The sequence below is a fragment of the Lagopus muta genome, chromosome Z, assembly GCF_023343835.1.
Source record: "Lagopus muta isolate bLagMut1 chromosome Z, bLagMut1 primary, whole genome shotgun sequence".
NCBI classification, from domain to species: domain Eukaryota; kingdom Metazoa; phylum Chordata; class Aves; order Galliformes; family Phasianidae; genus Lagopus; species Lagopus muta.
The window spans coordinates 34,889,121-34,913,976 of record NC_064472.1 but is presented as its reverse complement, the minus strand read 5'-3'; the positions used below and the strand labels follow the sequence as shown (position 1 = coordinate 34,913,976).

The following is a 24,856-nucleotide window of genomic DNA, read 5'->3' as shown; positions in this document are numbered from 1 at the left end:
CCTAGCTATTACTTTCTAACAGGAAAGCCACAAGAAATAAATAGTGAAAACACTCTGCAGAACTTCCCCAAATATCTACAAGTCCACCTATTTTATTGATGCGTTTTGTCTCACTCTTCCCCCGAGTACAATCAAAATGAGCTTCCCAGTTCAATAAGGGACACTTCAAACTTCAGACTGTTTTTAAACAGTCTCATTAATTTCTTCAAAGCCTCACAAATGCAAGCACCTGTGCAGTTTACACTGTGAAGATAAAATGTAATTTTCCCTCTCTGCTGACTATTCCAGCACAAAAGAACATTTCTCAAAATCAAACACTACTTTTTAAAACAAGGTAGGATTTCTAAAGTCACAGAACAAAACAGTGTTTAATGTGGATTTCTATTATCAACAAAGAGCAACAACATATACAAATTATGAGCAAACATCAGCTTTAGTGTTCCAGTCTTCATAGTTCCAGGCCGTATGCAGAATACTATTCTTTTGGAAGCAACAGAAAAGTTACACAAGAAAGCTGAAACCATGTCATTATTAATATCATAAGTTGACACCATGCAGATGTCAACATTTATGAAAATTCACCTGTCACAGAAATCACATCACTATTCCAAGTAAAAATGGAAATAGGAAAACATATTTTCTAATGCCTTTGATACAGAAATGCAAATAATTGCCTTAGCAAAATGGTGTATTTTCCTTTTAAAACTTTCAAGTAATAGTATTGGAGCAGGCACCATACTCTAATGCTAATTTTTGTCTTAGGAAATAATTAAGTGCAGTAAAGGAAGAAATTAGGAATGCACCTGAATTTGCACAGTGTGCAGTTGTCGGATGGGGAACTGTGCACCTACCATTCAGTATTAGCTTTTGTAAACTGTTTTATGATGTAAAAATACACACTTCTAAAATGCTTATTTTGACTTTTTCCTGATGTGAACCTGATGGAAGTTGAGTGATAAACTGATGTTAACAAATTGAGTTATTAATTTGCTTATTCCTTTTGCACAGAATAAGCCACCCACAACTATGAAAAAAATCAGTGTTTATTTTCTCTCTTGAACTTCTTTTACGTTACAGCAATTATTGGTTACCAGTACTCAGTGAAAATACAACAGGATCCCCACCTTAGTCCAATGACAACAGCTTTTCTGCTTTTGTGAAGCAGTCAGAATAGCAAATCCAGATGTAATCCAAATGCATCTTAAACAGCTTGGAATTTCAAGTATATACAACAATTGTATCAACTAAATCTCTGTGAAAGGAGGGAGATGCCTGATTAAGAACACTGGAAATTGTCTCTTTTATACTGATACTCAGTAGTAGATGAAAGCTAAGCAGCCACATGTTTGAGTCACCAAATAGAAAATAATGGAAGCTGCAGCTAGGTACTTTCATTTTGGACTGCTTGTTTCAAGCTGCATCTTGGGCCAAACAAGCCTCCTTGAAAACAAAGAGGAATTCGGCAAGAATACACCAGCGCTTTCCAACACAATTCCTCAGTGCTTCAAGAGCAATCACAGAAGTCTTTTGTCAGCATATAAGGAACGGCTGCAAAATTCAAAGAGACTGGCTTGTAGGTAACATACATGAACAATCAAAGAAAGTCACAGTCTAGGACACTACACTGTCCCATGTCCAAATACATTGTACTAAGAATCCCTTTTAACAGGCCAAGTTTAGCAACAGCAACACCAACTGCTCTTCGGTATAATATCAGAAACATAGGAAAAACTTGCAGAATTAATGGTGGTAAGTCTGGAAACTGTTGGCATTGATGCAACGGCTAGACTACTTGTTATGGGCTGGGTGGCACAACTGAAAAATCATCCTGTGCTTTGGGTTGGAGTTGTTTTCACTGCCACCATTAGAAGAAGTGCCTTTGCAGAAAAAATTACAGAGTAAATGTGCATCAGTCATAGATTAATATTCACATTTTACTTCAATCTTTACTTTGAAGTCTTGTTTACACAAAACTAACCTGAGCCAGTAGAAACGTGTCTAACCATTACTCATGAACAAAAGCCTCACACATTCTGTGCTACATCTGAAACCAGGCGACCTTCTAACACAGAACCGGATGGTGAAGGACCAGAGGGCTGTGAAGATGACCATCCATTGAGGCTACTTGTAGAGGGGCAGAAAAATGATCAACGTCCTTTTCAGGCTATTGGTTTTTGAGGGCAACACCAATGAACAAGGCTTTCTGAAATGTAATACTGAGCTGTACAGCAGAGGGAAGCATTCTGTATTGCTCTTAAACAAAACAGAATGCTCTGCATTTCATAGTTTGAATGTTTAGTAGTCTTCGCTAATTTATCTTTTAATAACTAAAACTTTCCTTCAGGAAAAAACAGTATTTCTAGGTATGAGGAACTCTTGCTTCATAGCCGAGAAGGAAAGATGCACACGTGTGGAAAAGTATGTTTCTCTTCCACTTTTAGAAACTGCTAGTTCTCCCACGGATAAAAGTAGAGTATGTATTTTCTCAAAAAGGGCAGTTTGGGGAGCGCACAGACACACATGTAGCAGATTTAGCAGTAAAAGCAACAAACGTAAAACAGCAACTATTTCATTTTCATTCTGTTCTTGAGCAAATACCTCACTTAGGAAGAACATCTGATTATTCTGGTAGCCAGGGAGAGAAAAAGGTACACAGAAATCTCTAAGAAAACCATGATTTACTACACTTGCAGGAGACAGACTGTACTGAAGGTATGAAAAAAAGATTACCTGTTGGAACAACACGCTTCTTTCCTAATGAAAAGTTTTCAAATTGCAAGATGAACACAGGTTTTCCTTTTGTTTTTCCCTGATAACATTTTCACACTTACCCTGGATGTTGCCACAGGTTTGCATGTCTACCCTCAGGAAGCAGCTCCCTCTTGTTAAGGGGAGTGATTCCTATTGCTGCTTCTAAAATAGTAATATATTTCTTGTAGCGCATCCTGCCTCTCTCAGCAGCTAAGGTATCCTCCAAATGCAGATCCTGCAGCTGAAGTCATGGTTCTTCACTTATCTAAACTGCCGTTTTTCAAAACATGCTGCAAGTTCAAAGCATAGAAATAATGTTTTCTCCCTCTCTTCCAGAGTTAGCAAGAGAGGAAAAAAAAACAACAACAAAACAAAGAAAAACTCCTACCGGATTCCCCTGAAACGTCATTGTTACATAATTCGATCTTTGAATAAGACACTAATGAAAATGATTGAAGAGACAATCACGGTTCTAAGCCTGGCCGGATAATGCACACTCTCCAATTGACTAATCCCTTGCTAAATCTCTGCTGCCTATAATCTTCCAAGTACTAATGGAACACTAGGTAACTTCTCATCAAATCTGCACAGAAAACTTGAGACTTTTTTTTTTTTTTAATTAAGATACTAGGGAAGACAAAGAGTTTTGGGTTGGTTTTTGTTTTTTTTTCCAATTTTTCTCCTCAGCACTAAGAAAATATTGGAAGTGAGATCTAAACTGCCCAAAAATGGCCTGGCAAAACTTTCCCTTACTTGACTTGTGACGGAATTAAGAACGCTAAAGACTCCATTAGGACACCTACTAGTCATTCTGTTGTGCCTCACACAATGCCAGAAGCCATTTAGTATAAGAAAATTGTTTGAGCTGTGAGGTAGGTGGCCCCAGGTAGTACCTACCAGGAGATGATGCAGAAGTTAAAATAATAGCGATGTGTCGGAAACTCTGCAGTACCTTCAAGCCACAGTAGGCTTATCTGATTGCAGAAAGGCCAATTAAGGAACTGCTTTAATGCTGTTCAGACCCCAACGTGGTAAATACAAATATTCAACGTATAATTTTACTTACATTACTACACAGGTGCACAATATTTATATGAAAACACTACAAGAACAGGCGGGAGAGGAGGTCCTCCTAAAGACTTTAGCTACAACTCCTTTACATCACATAGCTTAGTTATTCTCTATTATTACTGGACACATCTGTATTTTTGTTGAGGTGACTTCACATTGCATTTACAAACTTCTAAGATGAAAAACATAAATTTTCATTATTTAAGTTGTAAAAGATTTCAGCTCGACAACAACTTCTTTGTACAGCAATTGCCGTGTCCTTTGCTACTTACACTCCTGTTTTAGCTACATTAGGTGTTAAACATTTAGTCAAATGTGTAGGTTATGTTCACACAAATATGCACATACAGAACTACTGCTAACTAATACTAATAGGCAACCTATGGGACAGGTCCTGGAAGAGCAAAGCAAAATTAAGCATTTCTTAAATTGAAGGAGTACTGTTACAAATAACCAGCAAAGGGAAACTTTCAGTTTTCACCTACCTAGCTGCTTACGTATACCTACCTAGCATGCTTATGTATAAAGAGTATAGAGTGAAAATTTGCAGAGTTCTAAGCAAAGTAACATATGAAACATGCAGAAAATAAGTTAAGCAATGAATTGCTTCTGCAGGTCCAAAAAAGCACTTAACTACAACAACAAACATCTGTATAGAAAGGTTTAAGAAGCTTAAGAAAGTGAAGTACTACTAGAAGTCTCTAAGCACAGCTGATGTCATTAAGCTTGCATGCATTTTAACTTCTGACAGCTTTGGAGGTCTACTACAGGGAAGGAAAAGATAGGAAGTAGGCAGTATTTTTGACAATTCCACTTTGCTGAGAACCTTTTAGCTGCAATAGTCTGTGTTAATACCCAATTTTACTGAACATAAAAACGTTTTGATAAAATCCAATCTTCCTTCAAAGTCAGTGTTGGTATCAACTTTGTTATCCCTACAATTTCTTCTCAAAACTTTTGATTCTTCTTCCTGTTTTCTGTGGCATTTTTTTAACCTTGAAGTTTTCCCTCACAGATCTAAGGAACAGATCTTTCTTAGAAAAGTTTCCCCAAAATGCTTTTCTCAGCGTCCTAAGCAAAGTCTGAAAACCATGCAGGGCAGCTCTGGTCTACCTTTTGTTTCTCTAGAGAAAGACCAATCATCCTAATGGCTAGTTGCAGGGCGTGTGCTCCTTGTACAGACAGATCACAACCAAACTCATACAAGGAGCTTAAGTTACTTCCAAGGACTCATTCTGGCTATCTAGAGTAAGGGCTGAAACAGTTCATCAACTTCCTTCAACTTTATTTGAAACAGAAATTCAAAGCTACTATAGTACATCCATTGTTAACGAAGGTCTACTTTTGCAAAGCAAACAAAAGATACTTTCATCCATTGTGTCCTGCCAAGGAATGTCATCCACTCCCCTTCTTCCAACTTTGTGCTGTTTCAGGAAGAATGAGTTTTATTGAAAGGACACAACACAATTTTCCTAACTGGACATGTATATACTAATGAGCAAACTTAATCTAAGAATTAAGCTGATAAAAAAAAGGATTTGTATCAACTTTAGGAACTTGTGGCCCTCAGCCATATCCACATAGATAACATCAAGAAGCTACCAGAAGTTTTAGCTAGAAGTTCAGCCAAAAAGATTACTTGGTTACTCAATGTATTTGTACACTGCCAACCTTCTCCCCATGGATTCCATGTTAATTGCCACCCAATTCACAAAATTAAGAATACCCAGTAGCACGTATTTTTAATAAATGGATAGAACGCACTGTGGCAATATATCAAAGCTTGGAACATTTGCCACAGTCTTACTAAGATAAACTACAGGGAAAAAGGACACGTGAAAATTGTTAGGTTTCCCTAAACTTGTTTCAACTAAGGAAGCACAGAAAAGAATGGAAGAATTGAAACAAAAAAGTCCGGAGGATTTCAACCTTTCAAGAGCAATTCAGAAGCACTCCAAGCATGTTAGAGTGTTTTGCAGAAATACTCTAAAAACTTTAGACTCAACTGCAGTGTAAAGCAAGCTGTGTTTCAGGAAGAGGGGAAAAAAGGACAAAAACTCCTTTCTGCACTGAAGAAACATTTATAAGATCAAAGCAAAAGCTTTTTTCTATTCTATCCCTTCCTGGATATAGAGCACGCTTCTTGTAAAACTGATGACAGAAGCATGATCACATCTTCAGTCACTTCAGACTCAACTCTAAATGAAACCACAGCTGCCCAGTGTAGAGAAAAATTACTTCCAGCCTTTGGAAAGTGAGAATCCTTTTTTTCCTCATCTCTCAACAACAAAAATCTCTCCAACACCTACAGAGCAAAGAATTCTGTCTTGGAGCGAGCTAAAAACCAAAGGTCTTCTCCTACACACTAATTCTTGTGTGACGAGAATAACAACAGCTGACAATTGTTAACCTGCAGAGCACGTGTGTTTTGTTTGGACCATACAGACAAGAGCAGTATGGGAAACAGGCAGCGCATACGTAAAGCTGCAAACAGTCTTGAGGCAAAGGAGCACTAAGGTTCAGATTTTGGGGAGCGAGGGGGGAATTCCACAGAAAGAGTAGGACTTGGAAACTTATTTCACACAGCTGTGGTGATTGAAATTGCTTTTGGCCCCTCCCTAGACAGCATCCCTCGCCCGAACAGCCCATATGTTCCTGGAGATTCTCAGAATCAGCTTATACAAAGTTGTGCTAAGGAGGCTAGAGACACCAGTAGTCAAATCTGCTGGCTATTAAGCAGAGCTAGATGATGAAGCAGATGTTAGAACAGAGGGAGCAAGCTGGACTACGGACAGTCTTGCTGCCAACACTGACATTCAAGGGAGATTTATCGGTTTTCTCTAATGATTTCCCTTAAAAAAAAAGTCTGAACATGAAGCTTTGGTTAACATGAACTCAGGCACTACTGAGCTCTGTTTTTCAGTAGAGTGGGGTCTGATGTTAAAGAACTAGTTTGGGGTGACAGAATAACGACAGAAAGCTTTTGTGAGAAGTGTTACTAAGCCAGTGTGAGGAAAAATATAAATCCAAAATACCTGACCTCATGCTTCGCTCCATGGAAGCACAGCCACCTCCAAGCTACAATCCTGCATCTGCTATTTCACGTGTATGGAGACCACACCTGAGATAAAGCTCATGCTTTTAATTTGGTGGGGCAAGAGAAGCAATGACAACAGAACACAAAGGAAAAATCAGAACAAAATGAGGGTGTCAGATGGGCTTCTGCCTTTTTCCTCATATCACACAGCTTCTGACTGACCCTAATAACTAATCACACAGCATTTTTGCCTTATGACGTTATACATGTGGAAATACACCACTGATGAGTTTCATCCTCTCCACAGCTCCAGATTAGGAACTGCTGTTATCTTTGTGGTTCCAACACTCCCATACACAATGACAACCTGACCTAAATTCAGGAAGCCTTGGGTAGCTCATGTTTCCTAAAACAAAACAGGCAGCTCATGAATATACAGCAGGGTAGATGGCATACAAGATAACAGACAGAGCTCCCACAGCTCCCTGATTTTCTAAGCTCAGATCATAAACACTGTGTAAGCACTGGACAGAAAGGAGTCAGCACACTCTGCGTTCTCACTTGAAACAGAAACCTAACCTGATTTAAAAGAAAAACACAAAAAAACAATCCAAGTGTAACAGTTTAAGTAGTGAAGTGACCTACAGTGGTCCTCACAGCTGCACAAAGCTGCTCCATTCCCACACTACAAGCAGCGCCTGCGTTAATTATGCAACATCTAAAACAAATGTAACCTCAGTTTTGACTATTAAATGCAGGCTTTGTTTTGGAAACAAACAAGTAAGATAAATTAATTGCAGCACATAATAAATCATGATTTATCTATTCACTGAAAAAAAACAGACAAACAAACAGAACTTTCTGATGTGCAACATGGCTGTAGGGATAGCTTTAGAACTGGTAAAAAGAACAACAAAACCCCACACTGTTATCAGACAAGAGGAAGCTCTGCAGACTCTGGGGACAAGACACAAGCATGTTAGAAAGTAGAAGGTGAATGAATTCAGACAGTTGAGAAGAGCACGCCAGGGTTCCACAGCTCTGTTCTGGCAAAAGCATTAGGGACAGAAATCCACATAGAAGCAGAAGACTCAAATAATTCTCTTGGAAATTCCCAAACAATTCAAAGTACATGGCCACGGGGCTGAAACCAAACCTTTACTGTGACAGATGACGTGAATCTACTTCACTGTGGCCATGAAAACCACCAACACCCATTGTGGTGTGGCTGCCCTCTGGGCTACTCCCCATTCCCAGGCATTCCCCACTATCAAGCAAGACAGACATGAGAACACAGACATAGAAACCATCCCCTGCAGCTTCACTGCCATAAATGTTTGCTTGGCAAATCAACAGCCTCATTTTTGAGAAGCCCTCCAAAGTTAGTAGTTTGCTGTAATTTGCTGGTTAGGATGCACAGGCCTTAATGCAGCTGATATAAATGATCTAATGCATTCTTTCTCCCCCTTCTCCTCCTATAAATGCATGTTTTCATACCTGTTTAAAAATAAGCCAGACAGGAAAGTCTCCAGCTTCAGCAAACTCTACCAACAACGCACCATGTCAGTGCTTCCTTTCTGTTGGAAGGAGTGGTTTCAGGACTGATACAAGAGCACGAAACTGATGCAGCCAGGCCTGATGAAAGTTACACTGTCCTTGAGGCTGTTGTAGCAATTGCACAGCGCAGTCTTGTAACAAGAGATTTCCCTCCCTCACAAGGAAGTGCTGGGGACAGACACTGCCTGTGGCTGTGGGCACACACAGATGCTGTCTGTCCTCTGAATTCCTACCCAGCTGGGGGCTGCTCTGGAGCAGTCCTGGAGTACTTTCTCACTTCCCACTCAGGGATTACCCTGAATAATAACTCAGGAAATTTCTATTGCTCTTACACATCTCATTTTGGGAGCCACATCAGCACCTATCCATTTACATTGCTAAAAAAGATTTCCTGGTTGTCTTTACAGACACCAAACCAGGAAAGGAGTATTAAGCAATCAAAAAAGTATCAGACACTTAATTACTTCAGTGCTGCAATTCTGAGGAGCTCTGCTGAGATTACAGGCCGTGCAGAATGCCAGAATCTCCCTGACCCCACTGCATAACTCCAGAGTCTGTCTCTGGTCCCACAGCACCCAGCGTGGGGCAGCCCTGTGCCACTGAAGCACATCACGGTGCCTGACCCACAGCAGCTGTATCACAAGGGATGTGCAGCCACAGCTCTGCCAGGGAATGCAGCACTGAGGGCGCAGAGCAATTTTGCATGTAACAGTCTGTAAGCAATTATAACAGCCCGCAAGTCAAATGAATGCAGAAAGCTTCCTCTGGAGCCTGACAGAAGCTGCAGTAAGCACTAGATGATACTGAATACAAACCTCACCATCTCTAAATGACACACACGCACACACACAGCAACTCCAGCTCTTTTCAAGAACGCTGAAGCCCTACAACCAGGCACACACAAACTTCTTGTGCTAGCGCAGCCCCTTGCCACCCACACCCTGTGGGAGCTGGCAGGTGCTGCTGCTGGAGGAGCTCGCACTTGGAGCCTTCGATTCGGAACGCCTCAGTTTCACCAGCCGCACCACACGTGGCCGCTCCTTTTTATTTTCCTCTGAATCACGGACCTAAATAACTACCTCGAAAATAAAACTCGGTTACATAAAAGAAAAGCAAAGCCATTTCAATGTGTCGCTACGCCACCTCGATGGCTGCGCCCAGAGGTTAAAGTGAAGCCCTTTGGTGGCCCCTACCGGAGCGCTGCTGCGGGCCTTCCCCCGCGCTGCCCAGCCGCCGCGTCCAACGCCAGCGGCTCCCCGAGTGCAGGAAGTTACTCAGAAATTGCAGAGGAGCGATAGTTAGAAAGACGCACCGGGGGAACGAAGGTTCTCAGATAACCCGCGTGAAAGATCTCTAGGTATGATCCTTCCGCACCCGAACAGCACGTACTCCTTCGCCCTGGAAGAACACAAAGAAGGAACAGGTCTGAGGCAGGACGCCAGCGAGCCGCCACCCGGCACCGGAGGCTCCGGCGGACGGCGCGAGCACAACGCACCGAGACGCAGCACCGCCCCCGGCCCGATGCGCGGGGCCGGCTCCCGAAGCCGCCCGCTCCTTTGTTTCACGGCGCCGCTAACTCGAAACTTCCCCTGACCCAGTTAGCCACAGCCCAAGGCACGGCAGGAATCCGCTCAGGATGCGCCAACAGAAAGACCGGAGGAATTTCGCCTAAAACAAAGGCGGCCCCAACCCCGCCGTCGCGGCTCGGCGCCTCCCGGGTCTCGCCTCTGCGGAGGGGGTCGAGACCGGGTAAACAAAATCCCCGATTCATCCGAGGCGCCGCCGCCGCTTCCCACGTCGTATCGCGCTCTCCCGAGAAGCACTTAGCGCGGAAAAAGTCACCGAGAACCGCCTAATCCTGTTAGCGACCAGCCTCTCCCCGCCCGCCCCAGGTGCGCGCCCCGCTCCCGCCGACGAAGGGGAGGGGAAAGGGGGACCAGAGCCGCACCTGCCCCCGCGGCTACTCGCCTGCTGACAGAGCCTCGCCCGCAGAAGGCGTCCCGCCGGCCCGCAGCGGGCTGCAGATAGCCGGGTCTCGGCTACGGCCGCTCCTGTCCCGCCGCGCCGCCGAGTCGGGCGATTTCCTGCCGGGTAGAGGGCGGGGGCAGAGCGGGGCGGGCTCCCGGGGCAGGTGCCTGCCTCGCCCCGAGGTGGGGCAGCGGGGACGGGACGGGGCGGGCAGCGCAGCGCAGCGCAGCACGAGCGCCGTCCCGCCCCGTCCCCCCGGTGCTTCGGGCTGGAATTTCGGCCGGGATCAGCTTTCTGCCGTCCTGCAGCCGAAAGGAGGGGGAAGGCGAAACCAAACAGCCCGAACAAGATTCTTTGGAGTCGTGTTTCTCCTGCGTGTCACAGAGAATCCCTTATCTCCTCTAGCCACGAGAGCTTCTCTAAAATTAATCTGGGAAAGAGAACCGGCTCAGAAGCCCCCTGGCACCGCGCCATTCGCCCTTTGTCAAGGGCAGGTGTTTCTTGCTAAATATTCCGGATTCCCGGAGCATTCCGCACTCGCTGAGACCTCGTTTCCTTCTCGCTAGGTTTGTTTGCACAAGGAGCCTCAGGCAGAAACCGAGATAAGGAAAGGCAAACATTGCTACTCGCCCAGGCGCTGGACTTTGGAAGGAGGCCGGGGGGGGGGGGGGGGGGGGGGAAGAAAGGCAGAGAGACCATTTTATTGACAGCACGTTGAGACTGGATTCAAATGTTATTTATTTTCAAAAGGCAGTGGTAGCTGTTGTTAATAATTAACATGCCTGTGCATACCACAGTCTTTAAGCAACCACAGCTCTCTAAATGCTCTAAACAGCAAAAACGAATGAGCAAAAGGGCCAAATTAAGCAACTCGATGTTTTCTGTCAGCTCTTGAGAGGCTCTGCCATCAGTAGCACAACAGCAGCCCGAATCGAGGCGTTAAGGAGTGGAAATGCGGTGTGATACCCAGGCACGCCAGATTATTTGGTTTACACCGTGCCGGGTGTCTTTTTTCCTTAATGAATATTTTAAAACTTTGTTCATTCTTAGAACGTTTTCCTGTTCTGAAGCTACTTTGGCAAAGCTGGCTGTATGATGCTCAGTGCTGGTACGTTCTGAAGAGGAGTAATGCTACTGACTTAGTATACTCCCTTTTACTTTTTAGAGGAACAGCAGAGAACACAGGTGGCTGATACAAGAAACTACATCTGGAAGCAAACAATGCTTATGGAATTACTCACTGTAATACTGATCACCTGGTATAATTACAAGAATAGTTTTTTGTTTTTTTAAATGAGCAAACTGGAGAGAACAGCAGCAGCTCTGTATGCTGGCTCATGCCAACAAATCTGTTCTTTCCTGATGTACTTTATCTGTCATCGCTTAACCTGAACTCCAGAAGAGATCTGGAATAAACTACCGTTTGAAAAAAAAAGTATTTGTTCATAGCTCTGTTCGTTCTGCCCCCGGGGAAACAGTCTGCAGCATCTATCTCCACAAATCTTGTCTTTATTTTAAGACGGCCAACAGTACAGTTTACATTGACGGTTTGGCATAGAGAGAGACATAACTCCAAACAACTTTTCTTATTTTTAAATGAGTTGAACAGTCTCAACAAGCAACAGGGACTGGAACATCTGTTCAATAAGGTAAAACTGTAAAATAATAGTGTTAAACTGATGTGAATAGCGGTGTGCAGAGCGAAATTAAAATGCCATTCCCAAATGCCACAAGACAAAGCTTGCCCATAGTCCCCGTGTCCTGCCAGCAACACCAACCGCTGGGCATCTCTTTCTGATTGTCTTCCACCCCTCTCATGCTTCCTTCTTTATTTTCAATGTTCTTTTAAGTATTTTGGCAGGCCTCTGCCTTCCTTCCAAGAACTCACTCCTGCAGACTCCCTCATGTTCCAGCACTGGTTAATACAATGATGCAAAGCTGACAGCAATTACACAGGATTTCCATGCTGTCCCCCTGCCCCACCATTCCCCAACCCCTACTCATGTACGAGTTCTTCAGAACATGTCTATGTCCAATTTCTCAAGCTGCTAAAGGACTTCAGGAATGTTAAAGAACAAGACAAGATGAGTTAATGTATGGAACAACCCTGCAGACAGGAGATATCATTGCTTAAGAGTTACCACAAGCAGAAAGGAGACTCAAACAAGAAACGTCAGCTAAGCATTTAGGCACATAACTCATGTTACAACCATCACAGATAGAAAGCAGTTGTGCTATGTTAAGCTCCACTACCTGAATCTATATAGATTTCTAGAGGACTTGCTGGTACACAGGAAATGATTTTAGCAAGGTTAGAAATGCTGAGACGTTCAGGCTGTAGGACAGGAGCAAACACTATCACCAGCTGCAGAAAGGGTGATTAGCTGTTGAAGAAAACTCTGATACACCTTAAGAAAAAAACAAACACACCTCCCTTTCTCCTGAGCATTCAGTATAATTTCAGATACCAAAATCTGCCTTTCAGAAGCATTTTACATGTTTTCCTCTACTGAGGACAGAGCAACTGTTTTGTGGGGAAAAAGCCACCAGTAACGCAAGTATTCTTATTAACTGTCTGTAATGAGTATCAGAGGATTTTCCTTCAGGTCTTCCTTTTCAGAGAAATGAAGAAAGAAACAATTGACACGACATCAGGTTTGTAACTGTGGGGCAATCAGTTAATACAGGTAAGTTACAGAAATAAAAAAATACTACAGAAGACTTATTTTGTCTTGGGGCAATATGAGAAGTCTGACATCAGGATAAGAACTCCTCCTGTGCCTCCATTCACAGGCACGATGGCTGTTTAAGGCCTTGCCCCTACTTAGAATGCCATACCAGTATTAGAGCAGAAATGAGTCATGTCCTATGATTCACTTTGTATACATGGATAAGAATCCCTCCTTTTATCTCACTGATGCTATTCATCTTTCCCAGTTAGATTAAATCACATTGTTATTCAGCTAGATAAAACCAGGAAACAGTTTGCATAAATAGCAGTAGTGCTACAGGAGAAGGGGAAGGCATTTCAAACATGAAAGCTGAAGTGCTCTTAGAAAGGCCATCCTGGCTAGCCAAGTCCTGAATAAAGCGAGCGTTTTAAGAAACACTAATAATTCAGCATAATATGCATAACTGTGGTCTTCATCATCACACATGGAAATAACACCTTAACACAATGAGTTCTACATGCAGCTTCATTTTGGTGCAAGTGTATAAGAAGAGAGAGTTCCAAGGTGACCTGGCAGTGGCCTTTCAGTATCTCAAGGGAAGCTACAGGAATGAGGGAGATAGACTCTTCAGTGGTGTCAGTTGTGACAGAACAAGGGGAAATGGCTTCAAGCTTGAAGAGGGCAGATACAGGTTGGATATACAGAAAAAGTCTTTTACAGTGAGGGCACTGGAACAGCTTGCCTAGAGATGTGGTTGATGCTCCATCCCTGGAGACTATCAAAGAGGGGCTGGATCAAACTCCGGGCAACGTGATGTAGCTGTGCACATCCCTGTTCACTGAAGGGGAGTGGGACTAAATGGCCTTTAAAGGTCCCTGGCAGCTCAAAGGATTCTATGATTCTATGATGATGAGAGGGCATGGAGAATGAGTCTCAAAACATGAATCAGATACACGTTGATGGGTAAGCTGCATGCAAATTACTTGGGAAAGTAGTTTTTTGAAAAGTCAAAAAATAATTAGACAAGTTGTATGTGATCAGGCAAAGGAAGAACCAGGAGGAAACATCCCCAATTCTCGTATTAGGTAATGAGCGTCTATCCAGGTTTGTCTAAATAGCTTTTTCAATTACTAGGAGACAGATCAGAATATCATCACTTTCCATGCATTGTATTTTTTAAATTTTAATTTCAAATAGCAAAAAGATGTCCTGTTTTAGCCTTCATTTGAGAAAAAAAAAATCTTATATACCAGTTACGAATCATTCTGCAGCTTCCATTTCAGATAATACTGGCCTTTCTTATTTTGATTTAAAAACCAAACAGTTTGTGTAACAGTTTGCACAGTTCACATGATCACAGTCTGCAGACTCAATCATGATCGTGTTCCAAGGAAATGGTTCTTTCTATTTAATTCATGGTGAGAAATAGTTGGAACAACATACACTTCAAATGCAAGTACAGGGCAATGATGCTATCTGAAATTATCCGCATGTGTAAAATTCTAGCTAGCCAAAAGCATCCAGACAAGCTAATCAGAAGTGTCAGAATGAGCAAGAAAAGTAACTTGCATTGAAACATCTCACACCATATACTTATAATACAGTGAAAAAATATTTTATGTTATCACAGTAATTAGTCAACAACTGTGCTTCCATTTTAAAGGCAATTAAAAACAGTCAGTGGCAATAATGCAACACTGCAAGTGTTAAAGCATTCTCGAGGTTCAAAATGTGTCAAAGCTTTTAATTGCTTCCATGTTGCATCGTGGTGAAAATCTAAACCCACTTAAGAAATGCAGCAGTGCAAATTTTTGCTAGCACGACACAATCTCCATTTACCAACTAACATACAGGCAATAAATTACATCTTTCTGCTCTACAAAGAGTAGAAACAGGAAGAAAAAAAAATCACAGGAAGAGAATAAAGTATTGGCAGAGATTGCCGCACAGCTTGAACACTGCACACCAGCCTTTTTGAGTCACACGATGCTTACAAACACACAGACCTGTGGGTAATTTTGTTCAGAAAAATATCCCGACGTCAAAGAATATAGAACTTGGAGAAGTGAGCAAGTTCTGCAATACTGAGAGAAAAATTACATCCATCTTGCAAAACTAAAAGTTCTCCTCTGCCACAGTCATTTCCTGTACGACATGTTCAGTTTGGCTCCCCTGCATTATTTACTTGCACTAATACTAAAACCTTATCAATAGCTGCAAATTTTAATACCATGCATCACAGTACAGTAACTTACATCATTGTGATTCACAGACATTTCTTGTTTAGGGTTAATATCTCACCAAAAAATATGGCTTCTGTGCACTGGGCAGAGGTCACCCGACGCCAGTCCTTACATCCAAACAGGACCGCAGTTGATTTCAACATAAGAAAGTAAAAAATGCAGTGATGGCAATGAATGGACATCTAATCTACCTGTACTGCATGGATACACATTCAAGCTGCATCAGAGAAACTCAAAGACTGAATACTAGAGAAAAAAACATATTATCTTCATGTTCTCGCACACAGTGGTGTCAAGAAAAAACCAACAGAAATAAGCTCAGGTACTCAGAAACCACGGAAGCGCTGGTGGTTAAAGTCTTTAAACTTGCATGAGGTAGCACATCATCAGGCATCTTCTTTCCCAGAATATATTAAGCAGGATAAATCCAATTTAGTTTTTAGTGCTGCTGAAAATTCTTTTGATAGTAGTTCATGAAGGGACACTCTATCATGAGAATATACCCAACTCTGTCCAGTCCAGTCATAGCGCTTGGGCCCACTGGAAAGCAAAACACACGCTGTGAGTACAGGTTATTCACACGGAAATGCTGGAGGCATGCATTTATAATGTAACCCAGAAAGTGCCCAGAAAGACTGTGAAGACAGATGTGCAGGCTGTGTGAGGAAGCAAAGCAGAAAAGGCCAGAGCTGGCAGGAACTGCTGCGCCATCTGAGAGACTTGTGTGAAAGGTGGCAAGACGTACCAGTTACTCCAAGCCAATACAAGCTCCTGTCCTTCTTGCTATTGGCACTAGTCTCCCCCACTTCCTCCATCACCCACGTAATTATCTCATACACAACTATCATCAAGGGATGCTTGTGTGAGGCTCAATTAATGCTGTTGATTAGTTGCTTTAGCACAGTTATATGCAGATAAGACAGCAGAACACTCATCACCATTCTCACTCACTTTCTGGATGCAGTTTACCCTCTGAATGCAAATATGTACTGCCATGTGGGAGTTCTGCATCAAAAATCTGTTTTTCCTTCTACTACTATAAAGTTGTTGGCTTGATTCTTCATTCTTGCATTAAGTGTCAAGAAAGTAAGAACCAGAACACCTGGGTTCCATTACAGACTTTTGTAGCCACCTAACTCTCCACATCTGAAACAGGAGCAATGGTTGAAAGGTGCTCACTACCTCTAGCAACAGCTACAGAAGCTATAAAAAAAAAACAACAGAAGGAAACAAAATGTTCAGCAGGGATAAATAGGTGAACCATCACTCTTATGCCTGGACTTGAGCTCATAGATAGGACAAAGTGACTTAGAACTCAGACAACCTGCACGCAGGTCTGCTAGATGGCAGACTGTCCTATAAACACACAGGAACAACCTGCGGTTTCTCTTCAGACACACACACACACACACACACACACACCAAACTAATCTGAACCTCAAATACCCTAAAGTATTCACAGTATTTAAATGAGTTTTTAAACCACTAACAAAGCTATAATAAATGACTTCCACTGCTATCTGACTTGCTGCATGTGAATGGGGATCTTCTTTGTCTTTGCAGCATTATCATGTGTTCGTACTGTCTTACACCCAGAGATGTTACTTGCTAAGTATTAGTAATAAGAATTAGCAGTGAAACACTGCCACAGTTCTCTGAATCCCCAAAATACTGTACAAATACAATGTTTTCATTTACACACTTATAATTTAAGCAAGAATCTTGTGAGCTCTACAAATGCTTACAAGGGCTAAATGTTACATTCTCACACAAAGCCTGCATACATTTTTAAAGAATAAGAGGTACAGTATCACCTTAAAAGGTGCTGTGTAAGGTTCAAAAATCTTTCCAGTCAAAGGAGTTGCATCAAATTACTGCAGTTGCACTGCTGCCAGATTGCACACACACTTTTTCTCTTCTCAACTTGTCAACAAAATTAGGCTCAAGAAAAACAAGTTCACTTGGGTGTACTGACACACGATAACAACATAATGAACAATACTCAAGGAAATTTCACTACTATCAGTTAAGGAAGCACAAAAAGGAACACTTGTTGATGAATCATTCTTCATAATGCTGAAAAAATGCCAAGAATTTTCAGGTTTCTCCCTTTTTCTCACTAACAGATCAATTAAAAATGCTAGAACTCCAGCATGTGCTCACAAATTCCACATTCCAGTGCTTGGATGTCTTAGCTGAGATTTGGCTCCAGATAGGTAACAAACCTCTGAATTCTGGCTTCTGTAAGCAGATGAAAACTTTGTGTCAGCAACACAAAAACCAGAAGCAGAATCCAAGCCCAGGAATTTTGTTTTGTGCAAAATACATGAAATGAATGAATGAATGGTGACACACAGCCTGCATCTGTCAAAAGAATAAGCTTGTTAGGCCAGTACCTTAAAAAGTCACATACTTGTTGGTAAGTTAAAGTTATTTAATTAAAAAAAAAAACAAAAACAAAAACAAAGCATTCTGGGATTGGAGAGGAGTTGTTAGTAGAGGAAGATGACTCACAAAATAAGCTGTGCACCAAGCAGTACCTAAGTTTAATACAGCAGTTAGAATTTTCTTTAGGCAAATTTCACTTCTATTAAAATTGTTTCTCTTGAAATCTGATTTATTTTTTTTCTTTTTTGTCTTACACAAACCTTCTACAGAATTCAACTACTGCAAAACTAATCCCAGCTTTGCAATTAGTACACTCTACAAACAGCCTTCAAGAAGTGTGCCTGCATAGCTACTGGGCATGCTCACAGTTTCCAGCTAGCTGGTTCCTTCACCAGTGACAGCCACTGACTCCCTGTGTGCTCTGTGAAGAATGGTGGCAGAGGACACTTCTTTTTTGGAAAGGGAGTCAGCTATATCTTCTCCACATATCTGGCTGCCCTCCCTGTTGAAACCAGCTAGAAAAACTAAATGGATCAAAACAGAGCATTAGAGAAGGCAGAGGAACAGCTAGCCAAGACTCCCATAATGTGCAGAAGCTTGACAAAAACAACTAGTAGGAGAGCACATAAAGCAGGAAATCCTACAAGCTTAAAAGGGAAGGAGCCACCCTGTCTAAATACAAAGAGCAGTTTAGATTATAACATCACCATCTCTCCTTTTCCAACAGAGCTTTTCTGTGCTTTTTTTAACCATGCCTGGCTTGTTTCTTGTTGTTGTTGTTGTGGTTGGGTTTTTTTGTTATTGTTTTCTTTTTTTCACCCTTTTAGTAGGCTATACTCTTGCAGACATTGGTTTCAGACTGGAGCAGCACATGAAAACTCTGTTACACATCTCCTCGATTAATTTAGGCATATCAGCATACTACACCATGCCACAAAACTCACTAACAAATTCTTACCAAACATTTAGATTAAACCATATTTACAGCATACGTTAAGGAACGGGGCTATTTGTGGCATTAGATAATCCAATCCATTCAATGCTAAGAAAAAGGGGAAGTACATTTCCACCCCATTTTCAGGTGTGACATACCTCACACGTAACTCACCTTGTGGGAGAGGACAGCCAAATCTGCCGGTTAGGTGTTTGCTTATTGATTACATATGTTCCCATGTCTCCACCTAATTTAACTGTTAAAACTCCACTCTTGAATCACAAAGAAAATAAACAGAAATTTAAATTTGTAACCTGTTACTTGACAAGAAATACATAATTGCAGTAAATGAACAGAAACTCGCACATCTGCGCTACACTCCCAAATATTGTCCAGGTAACAACAGCCTGGAAGAATTAAAGTTATGAATAAACAACACGTGCTAATATTTAAGGCAACCTGAATATTTTTGAGCCTGACCTAGACTTCAAACCTTCTGGTTAGTTTTATTTAGTGTTTGTACCACTCACAATAGCACTGCTCAGAGAATACATCCGAGCCCTGACCTGTGATCTTGGAATAGCTGGTGGTTTGTTTTAGAAAGGCTGAAACACAACTCAAAACCAACGTTTTCTATGCATGAGCTGGTGTGTTTCAGAGTCAAGGATCTCTCTGTGTAGAGACTGAATTCCCAAGACTCCCAAATTTACTTTTTTTTTTTTTTTTAACTGCAACAGTTCCCAAGAGAATAAACACAACTCTTCACTGCAATAATTCTGATGAAGTGCCTAGATCCTGAATCACACCTTAAAAATGTTCCCCTTTTGAACTCCAGAAGGCCTGTTTTCTTTCAGGTGTACCAGTGTTAGGCCATGATCCCAGCAAGAATTTCTGGTCTCCCTCTCATGCACATTTCTAAGTGACAACATGATTAATCTTTTTGACATTCTCACAAGCATATGCAGAAGAGGAGACAACAAAAATGTTCATGCTCTAACTTGAAACAAAAAAAACCCCACAATATTTTGACACAAATTAACTGACAAGTGATCTGAATTTATGTTGGTCAAAAATTCAACCTTTACAGAGTGTAATTTGATGATTTGGGTAGAAAATGTGGTCGCATTTAATGTATAGTTTTTCAAATACCTCACAGCTTCCAGCACAAAAAAGCTTATCTAATGGATCTATATGTTTTACACCTCAGAATGTACTACTAGAGCTACTCTTACTTCTAATGCTACTACCAATGTATAAATAATTACCTATCATTTTCAACTACCTAATGCCCTCCCATCTTACTTTGTAGCATGCAGCAGCTTAGTGCTTTCTTCTCCTATAGAGTAATTAAATTTTCCTAATCTCTGACATATCTTGGGAATTATCAGCAGTGAAATAATATTCTCAAGGTCTGAATTCTTTATTCCAATCCCCATGCTCTTCTTGTGCTTGATGATACCCCTACAGGCGTGAGCAATAATATATACATAAAGGCATGACTGGTTACTGCAGCCATCAGGTTGCCCAGTCAGTTATATTAACTGGAAATTGTTTGAGAAGTTCAAGAGTAGGTGACTTCTCTGGTCATCATGACCTCAATGTTTTCCATACCTCAACAGTCTTAGATCTGTAGAGATAGAGCAGAACAAGAGCACATGGGAATAATTAGCCCTGAATATGGCTACAATCATCTCAGCATTCTTCTGTGGGCTCCTTAGTGCCATATATTATGTACTCAGCATGATATTAAGCTGTGTACTACAAACACACAAACCTATTTGTAAGCAAATCGGTTTGTGAGGAATTAACATTTTTTCACCAGTGCTTATAGTGTCAGCTGTTGGAGAGCGCTCTGTCATTGCAAATTAAATAAAAGTCAGCTTTAAAACTTTGAATCATGTATTTTGTAATACTTTTGAAACACCAGAAGACACAAGTTGAGCTTTTAGGAACTTAAAATACAATAAATTTGAATTGTTTCAATACTCTTGCATGTGTTTTGTGCTACTGTACGAACGTTTGTGACCTCCTGGAAAAAGGTACCTATTCATGAGACTCTCCCCTCCCCCTGCCTGGATTCAAAGTTACAAACTGCGTGAGGAACTGAAGTTCCTAAGAACTCACAGGTGCCAGACGACCCTTCTCATGCTTGCCACCTCGTGGCATGCTACAGTACTGGTCTTGCTTGTGTGAAACAATCCTCAGTAGACTTAACTAAGACTTCTAAGATGATACGTCATCACAGAGCCTATACTACGAAAGATTACTTATTAAAAATTAGGATGGATGTACAAATAATTCTGTCCAACCTCACAGGGAGAGAATGTCAAGCACAAAGCACTCTTCTGTGCCTGAAGATAAAACTAGGGCAGACAGATGACTCACGATTCTCAAGTAATGAAGTGTTTAAAAATACTGAAGAGGTTGACGATAATTTTTTTGCTCATTTTTGTCTGATATGCCAAAACATGCTGAATAATAATGGTTAAGCTATTCACCAGAAAAGTAATTAGCCGTAACATTGCACATTTGATTAAACCAACAAATAATACTTGCTAAGTGCATCAGTGGTATCCAACTAACAGTATTTCTACCCTAGCTATGCAAAATGAACAGTGAACATTAGGATGACATGGTTACAGAGAAACAAACTACAGGGTTGATCTGTTTGTTTAACACAGTGCAACCCAAATCACATGGCCCGATATCCTGAGCACTGAACCCTGACTGATGGGGCTTGTGGTCAGCAATCTCTGAGTGGTAAGATAGGAACTGACTGCAGCAATTTTGCAAAACAGATGAAACATGTTGAAAGGAAGACCTGTGCTGCAGCTGTCAGTGCAGGGAGAAACGCGGTCTCCTCCAAGTCACGTAGAAGCTGCAAGATACAGCCCATTTCAGGACTTTTATATAAAACTGACAAACTCCTTAAAGAAACACAGTGGCATTTCTAATCAGCCTGTCACCTCTGTCAAAGAATTTGAGAGGGTGACCTACTAAAGACTCCAACTGTCAGGCTAACAGCTACCCTGCCTCCCATCGGACTGCAGCCTTCCCACTGTGGCAGACTCGCTTCTCATTTTTGCAGCTACCTACTGCAATGTAGCATCCTCTGTTGCTCTTCTCCAGCACAGCCACATCAAACGCACGATGTAATGCCTGGTGGAGACCAGCATTCCCTCTCAGTACTCAGAGTGATCACATAAACTGCTCCACCAGTAACATACAGTGATGCACATGCACTGCGCCATGTAGGTCCACCCTAGCATTTACCTTGAGTGAACTGACTGATGATGCTGATGATGTCTGAGGTCAGCGTGAGTTCGGAGAAAGAACTAGAAATCAGTTTTCTTCTCCTCTTAGTATAGAACAGTAGATGAGCCCATGTCTTTTTTTTTTTTTTTTTTTTTTAAACAGAATAAACTTTCTTTAAATCCTAAAATTATATGAACCACAAGCTACTTCTTAGCAAAAGGCATATTTTTAGCAGTAAAGCTGAAAATAAATAAATAAGACATTTTAAGTGCTGGTACTAAGGTGACTAGAGCAAAATTCTCTTCCGAAGTAAAAAAAAAAAAAAAAAGAAAAAAAGAAAAAAAGAAAAGAACAGTCTACTGGAATTAGAACAGTTAACAAAACCTTTAAAACATACCCCTAAAGAGACATCATAATCTTCTGGGGTAAAAGGCTTATCTGTGAGGTCCTCAAAGAAATCTGCCAAGGATTCCAGTGTCTCTTCAGCCAGTTTTTCATAAGTGGTCTCATCTAAAGAGCTACAAATAACACATAGTCACATAGTCAGGAGGGAGGGAAAACATGGAAGGTGGTATTTTATTACTGTGTTTATCACAGTGAAAATATCAATATTGTTTCACAGTTAGCATTACATCTAAGGACACAAATAATCATCCTCCTTATGGTAATGGAGGTTACAATGCACCTTACATGTGGAGGTGGAGTTTTAGTACTTGAGCAGTATAGACCTCTAATTAAAGATTGTGTACTATGTGTATAAAACTGTGTTGTTTTATAGATATCATGGCCCCTGAGTATTAAGGAGACAGACCCAGACTTCAAAATACAGTCTTCTTATGAAAATGCCGTGCAAGAAGCACTGTTTGAGGCCCCACAAATAGATTCCAGCACCTCCTGTTGGAGCATATACGCCATTTGACAATAAGGAAAAAAATACAGCTACAAGCAGAGCTTTAGAAACATCAATGTCAAATGCTATCACTACATGCAGCATTAGATTTCTCAACAGGGATCAGCAATGCAATCCAGGAGTGGGACATCATCTACAATGTGCACATGAACTAATCCTTTTACAATTACCTCCTTCAGAGAGACTCAAAGCACATCTATAGCCCATAATTAAGGTTTACAACACTTGTGAGACAGCTTCTGTTATCATCTTTAAGCAACTAAAGAAGTGAGAACAAAGTCTAAATAATTTTAATTAAGTAAATGTAATCTAGTCACCTACACTCTCCTATCCGTAGCAGTCATTTTTAACTGAGTGTGTAGGTGGGTATCTCTAGCAACAGACAACTGGGTGAAACCACGTATTTTGCTAATGGGTGCGGCAAAACAGCTGTTACAATGAACTGAATAGGTGACTCAGTATCTTCCAACTGACTGGAACGTTTTGTTCTTTTTTAAGTTTCTTGTAAGACAGTTGCCAAAAAATGCTGCACACCACTTGAGTCATGGATGCCCCAGGAACACCTACAGATGTGGAGAACTGAGGGCCTTAGGATCAGGTGGGGACTCAGGCACTGTTCCAGGCGCCTAGCAGCATTCCCTGGGCCTTCAACTGCTGCACTGCATGAGAAGAGGTCTCTCGCAAGCATCACATCATGCCCTGCCACTGCACGTCAGCAATTCCACATTCCCCAATGTATGTTATTTCTCACCAGAGACAGGATGAGGGGAAATGGCCTCAAGTTGCATCAGGGTAAGTTTGGGTTGGATATCAGGAAACACTTGTTTACAGAAAGGGTTGTTAAGCACTGGAATAGGCTCCCTGGGGAGGTGGTTGAGTCACCATCCCTGGATGTGTTTAAAAACTGATGTGGTGATCAGGGCCATGATTTAGAGGAGAGTTGTTAGGGTAGAAAGTTAGGTTGTGGTTGGACTCGGTGATTTTTAAGGTCTTTTCCAGCCTGACCAATTCTATGATTCTGTGAGAAATGGTGAGTTGCCCGTGTTTAGGCACGAGTTATTTCCCACTCACACCAAATGATTCTCCCTAGAACTACACTGTTCCTGTTCACAGCTGTGTTGTACGTTACATTAGTTTTGACAGTCCTACCAGCTGTTCAAAGACGAATGTATATTCATATGAACAGAAGTATTCCCAGAATATCCTAAGAACGAGATTTACCTTTTGTCATTCAGAGTTCCTGTACTTCTTAAATTCATGAAGTGAACAGTACTGCTCCTCACCTCTGAAGCATATTGCAATTGCTGCTGAAAATAAGTTAAAGGGAATTAAAAGATGGAACGTGAAGACCACGAACTGTACATTGGTCACACAACCAAATGGTTCCTTGAAGGCTTTGTCTCCACATTAAACATTCGTATTTTATATTGCAGAGCAGAATAACACAGAGGGAATCCTCCACTGTCCAGGCAGACTGCGGCACTCTCATCTGTTACAGTCGAAGTCACACAGTGGAGAACCAGGAAAGAGAACTATTTCCTCTTCCTCTAACACAGAATTACTCTGCTCGGTTCGGTTCTCTCCAGCACGGAACACAGACCCGCGCCGTGCGGCCGCAACTCCTGACGCCGATCAAATACACACCGACACCTCCGCGTTTTCGACACTGCCGGGGTCAAAAGGCACGGCGCCACGCCGGCCCGCAGCGTCAGGCCACGAGGCCGCGGCTTTCACCGCTGTTCGCACTCCCGACGCGGCCGCACTCGGTGCCGTCGGAGGCTGCCGGCAGCCCCGGCCTAGCGGAGGGGCGGGCCCGGCGAGGCCTCGGCCGGCCCCTCGCGGTGGTGACCGCAGGGGCTGAGGAAGCGCCCAGCCCGACGCCGCGCCCTCCCCGCCCCGGGACCGGCAGCACCCCACCCGCCCCGGCGCCGCCGGCTCGCCCCCTCCCGCCCTGGGCGCAGACCGCTCCCTCCCGCTCGCACTCACCGCCCGGCCGCGGACAGCAGCGGCTGCCCCCGCCCTCGGGCCGTCCCCGGGGCCGCCGCTCCTCCGCCGCGCCGCCGCCGCCGC

At 42.2% G+C, this 24,856-nt stretch overlaps 2 protein-coding genes across 5 annotated transcripts in view; both read right to left on the bottom strand.

The window, feature by feature from the left end:
* Positions 1 to 10,663, bottom strand: part of TJP2 (tight junction protein 2) — a 65,346-nt gene extending 54,683 nt beyond the window's left edge. Inside the window, exons 1-2 of one of the 4 annotated variants that reach the window (XM_048931281.1) lie at positions 10,365 to 10,478; positions 9,729 to 9,814 (exon numbers count right to left, since the gene is read on the bottom strand). The gene's annotated coding sequence lies outside the window, so the exon portion shown is untranslated. Of the gene's footprint in view, positions 1 to 8,356; positions 8,496 to 9,728; positions 9,815 to 9,911; positions 10,237 to 10,364 lie in introns of those variants that run through there. The other 3 variants (XM_048931282.1, XM_048931284.1, XM_048931283.1) reach the window with 3 other exon arrangements.
* Positions 10,664 to 11,871: 1,208 nt separating this feature from the next.
* On the bottom strand, positions 11,872 to 24,847 carry FXN (frataxin). Its single transcript, XM_048931703.1, has 5 exons — positions 24,773 to 24,847; positions 24,008 to 24,093; positions 22,274 to 22,394; positions 18,796 to 18,893; positions 11,872 to 15,839 (listed from the first exon to the last, which is right to left on the bottom strand). Exons 2-5 carry the CDS (start codon positions 24,043 to 24,045, stop codon positions 15,686 to 15,688), a joined length of 411 nt encoding a protein of 136 aa, XP_048787660.1. The 5' UTR covers positions 24,046 to 24,093; positions 24,773 to 24,847; the 3' UTR covers positions 11,872 to 15,685.
* Positions 24,848 to 24,856: the final 9 nt, after the last annotated feature.

Coding starts and splice junctions, on each gene's coding strand:
- FXN (XM_048931703.1), bottom strand. CDS start 24,045: ATGAATTTAAGAAGTACAGGAACTCTGAATGACAAAAG. Junction 18,894..22,273: donor ATTATGATGTCTCTTTAGGG/GTATGTTTTAAA, acceptor TTGTGATTCAAG/AGTGGAGTTTTAACAGTTAA. Junction 15,840..18,795: donor TGGCTGTCCTCTCCCACAAG/GTGAGTTACGTG, acceptor TTTGCTTTCCAG/TGGGCCCAAGCGCTATGACT.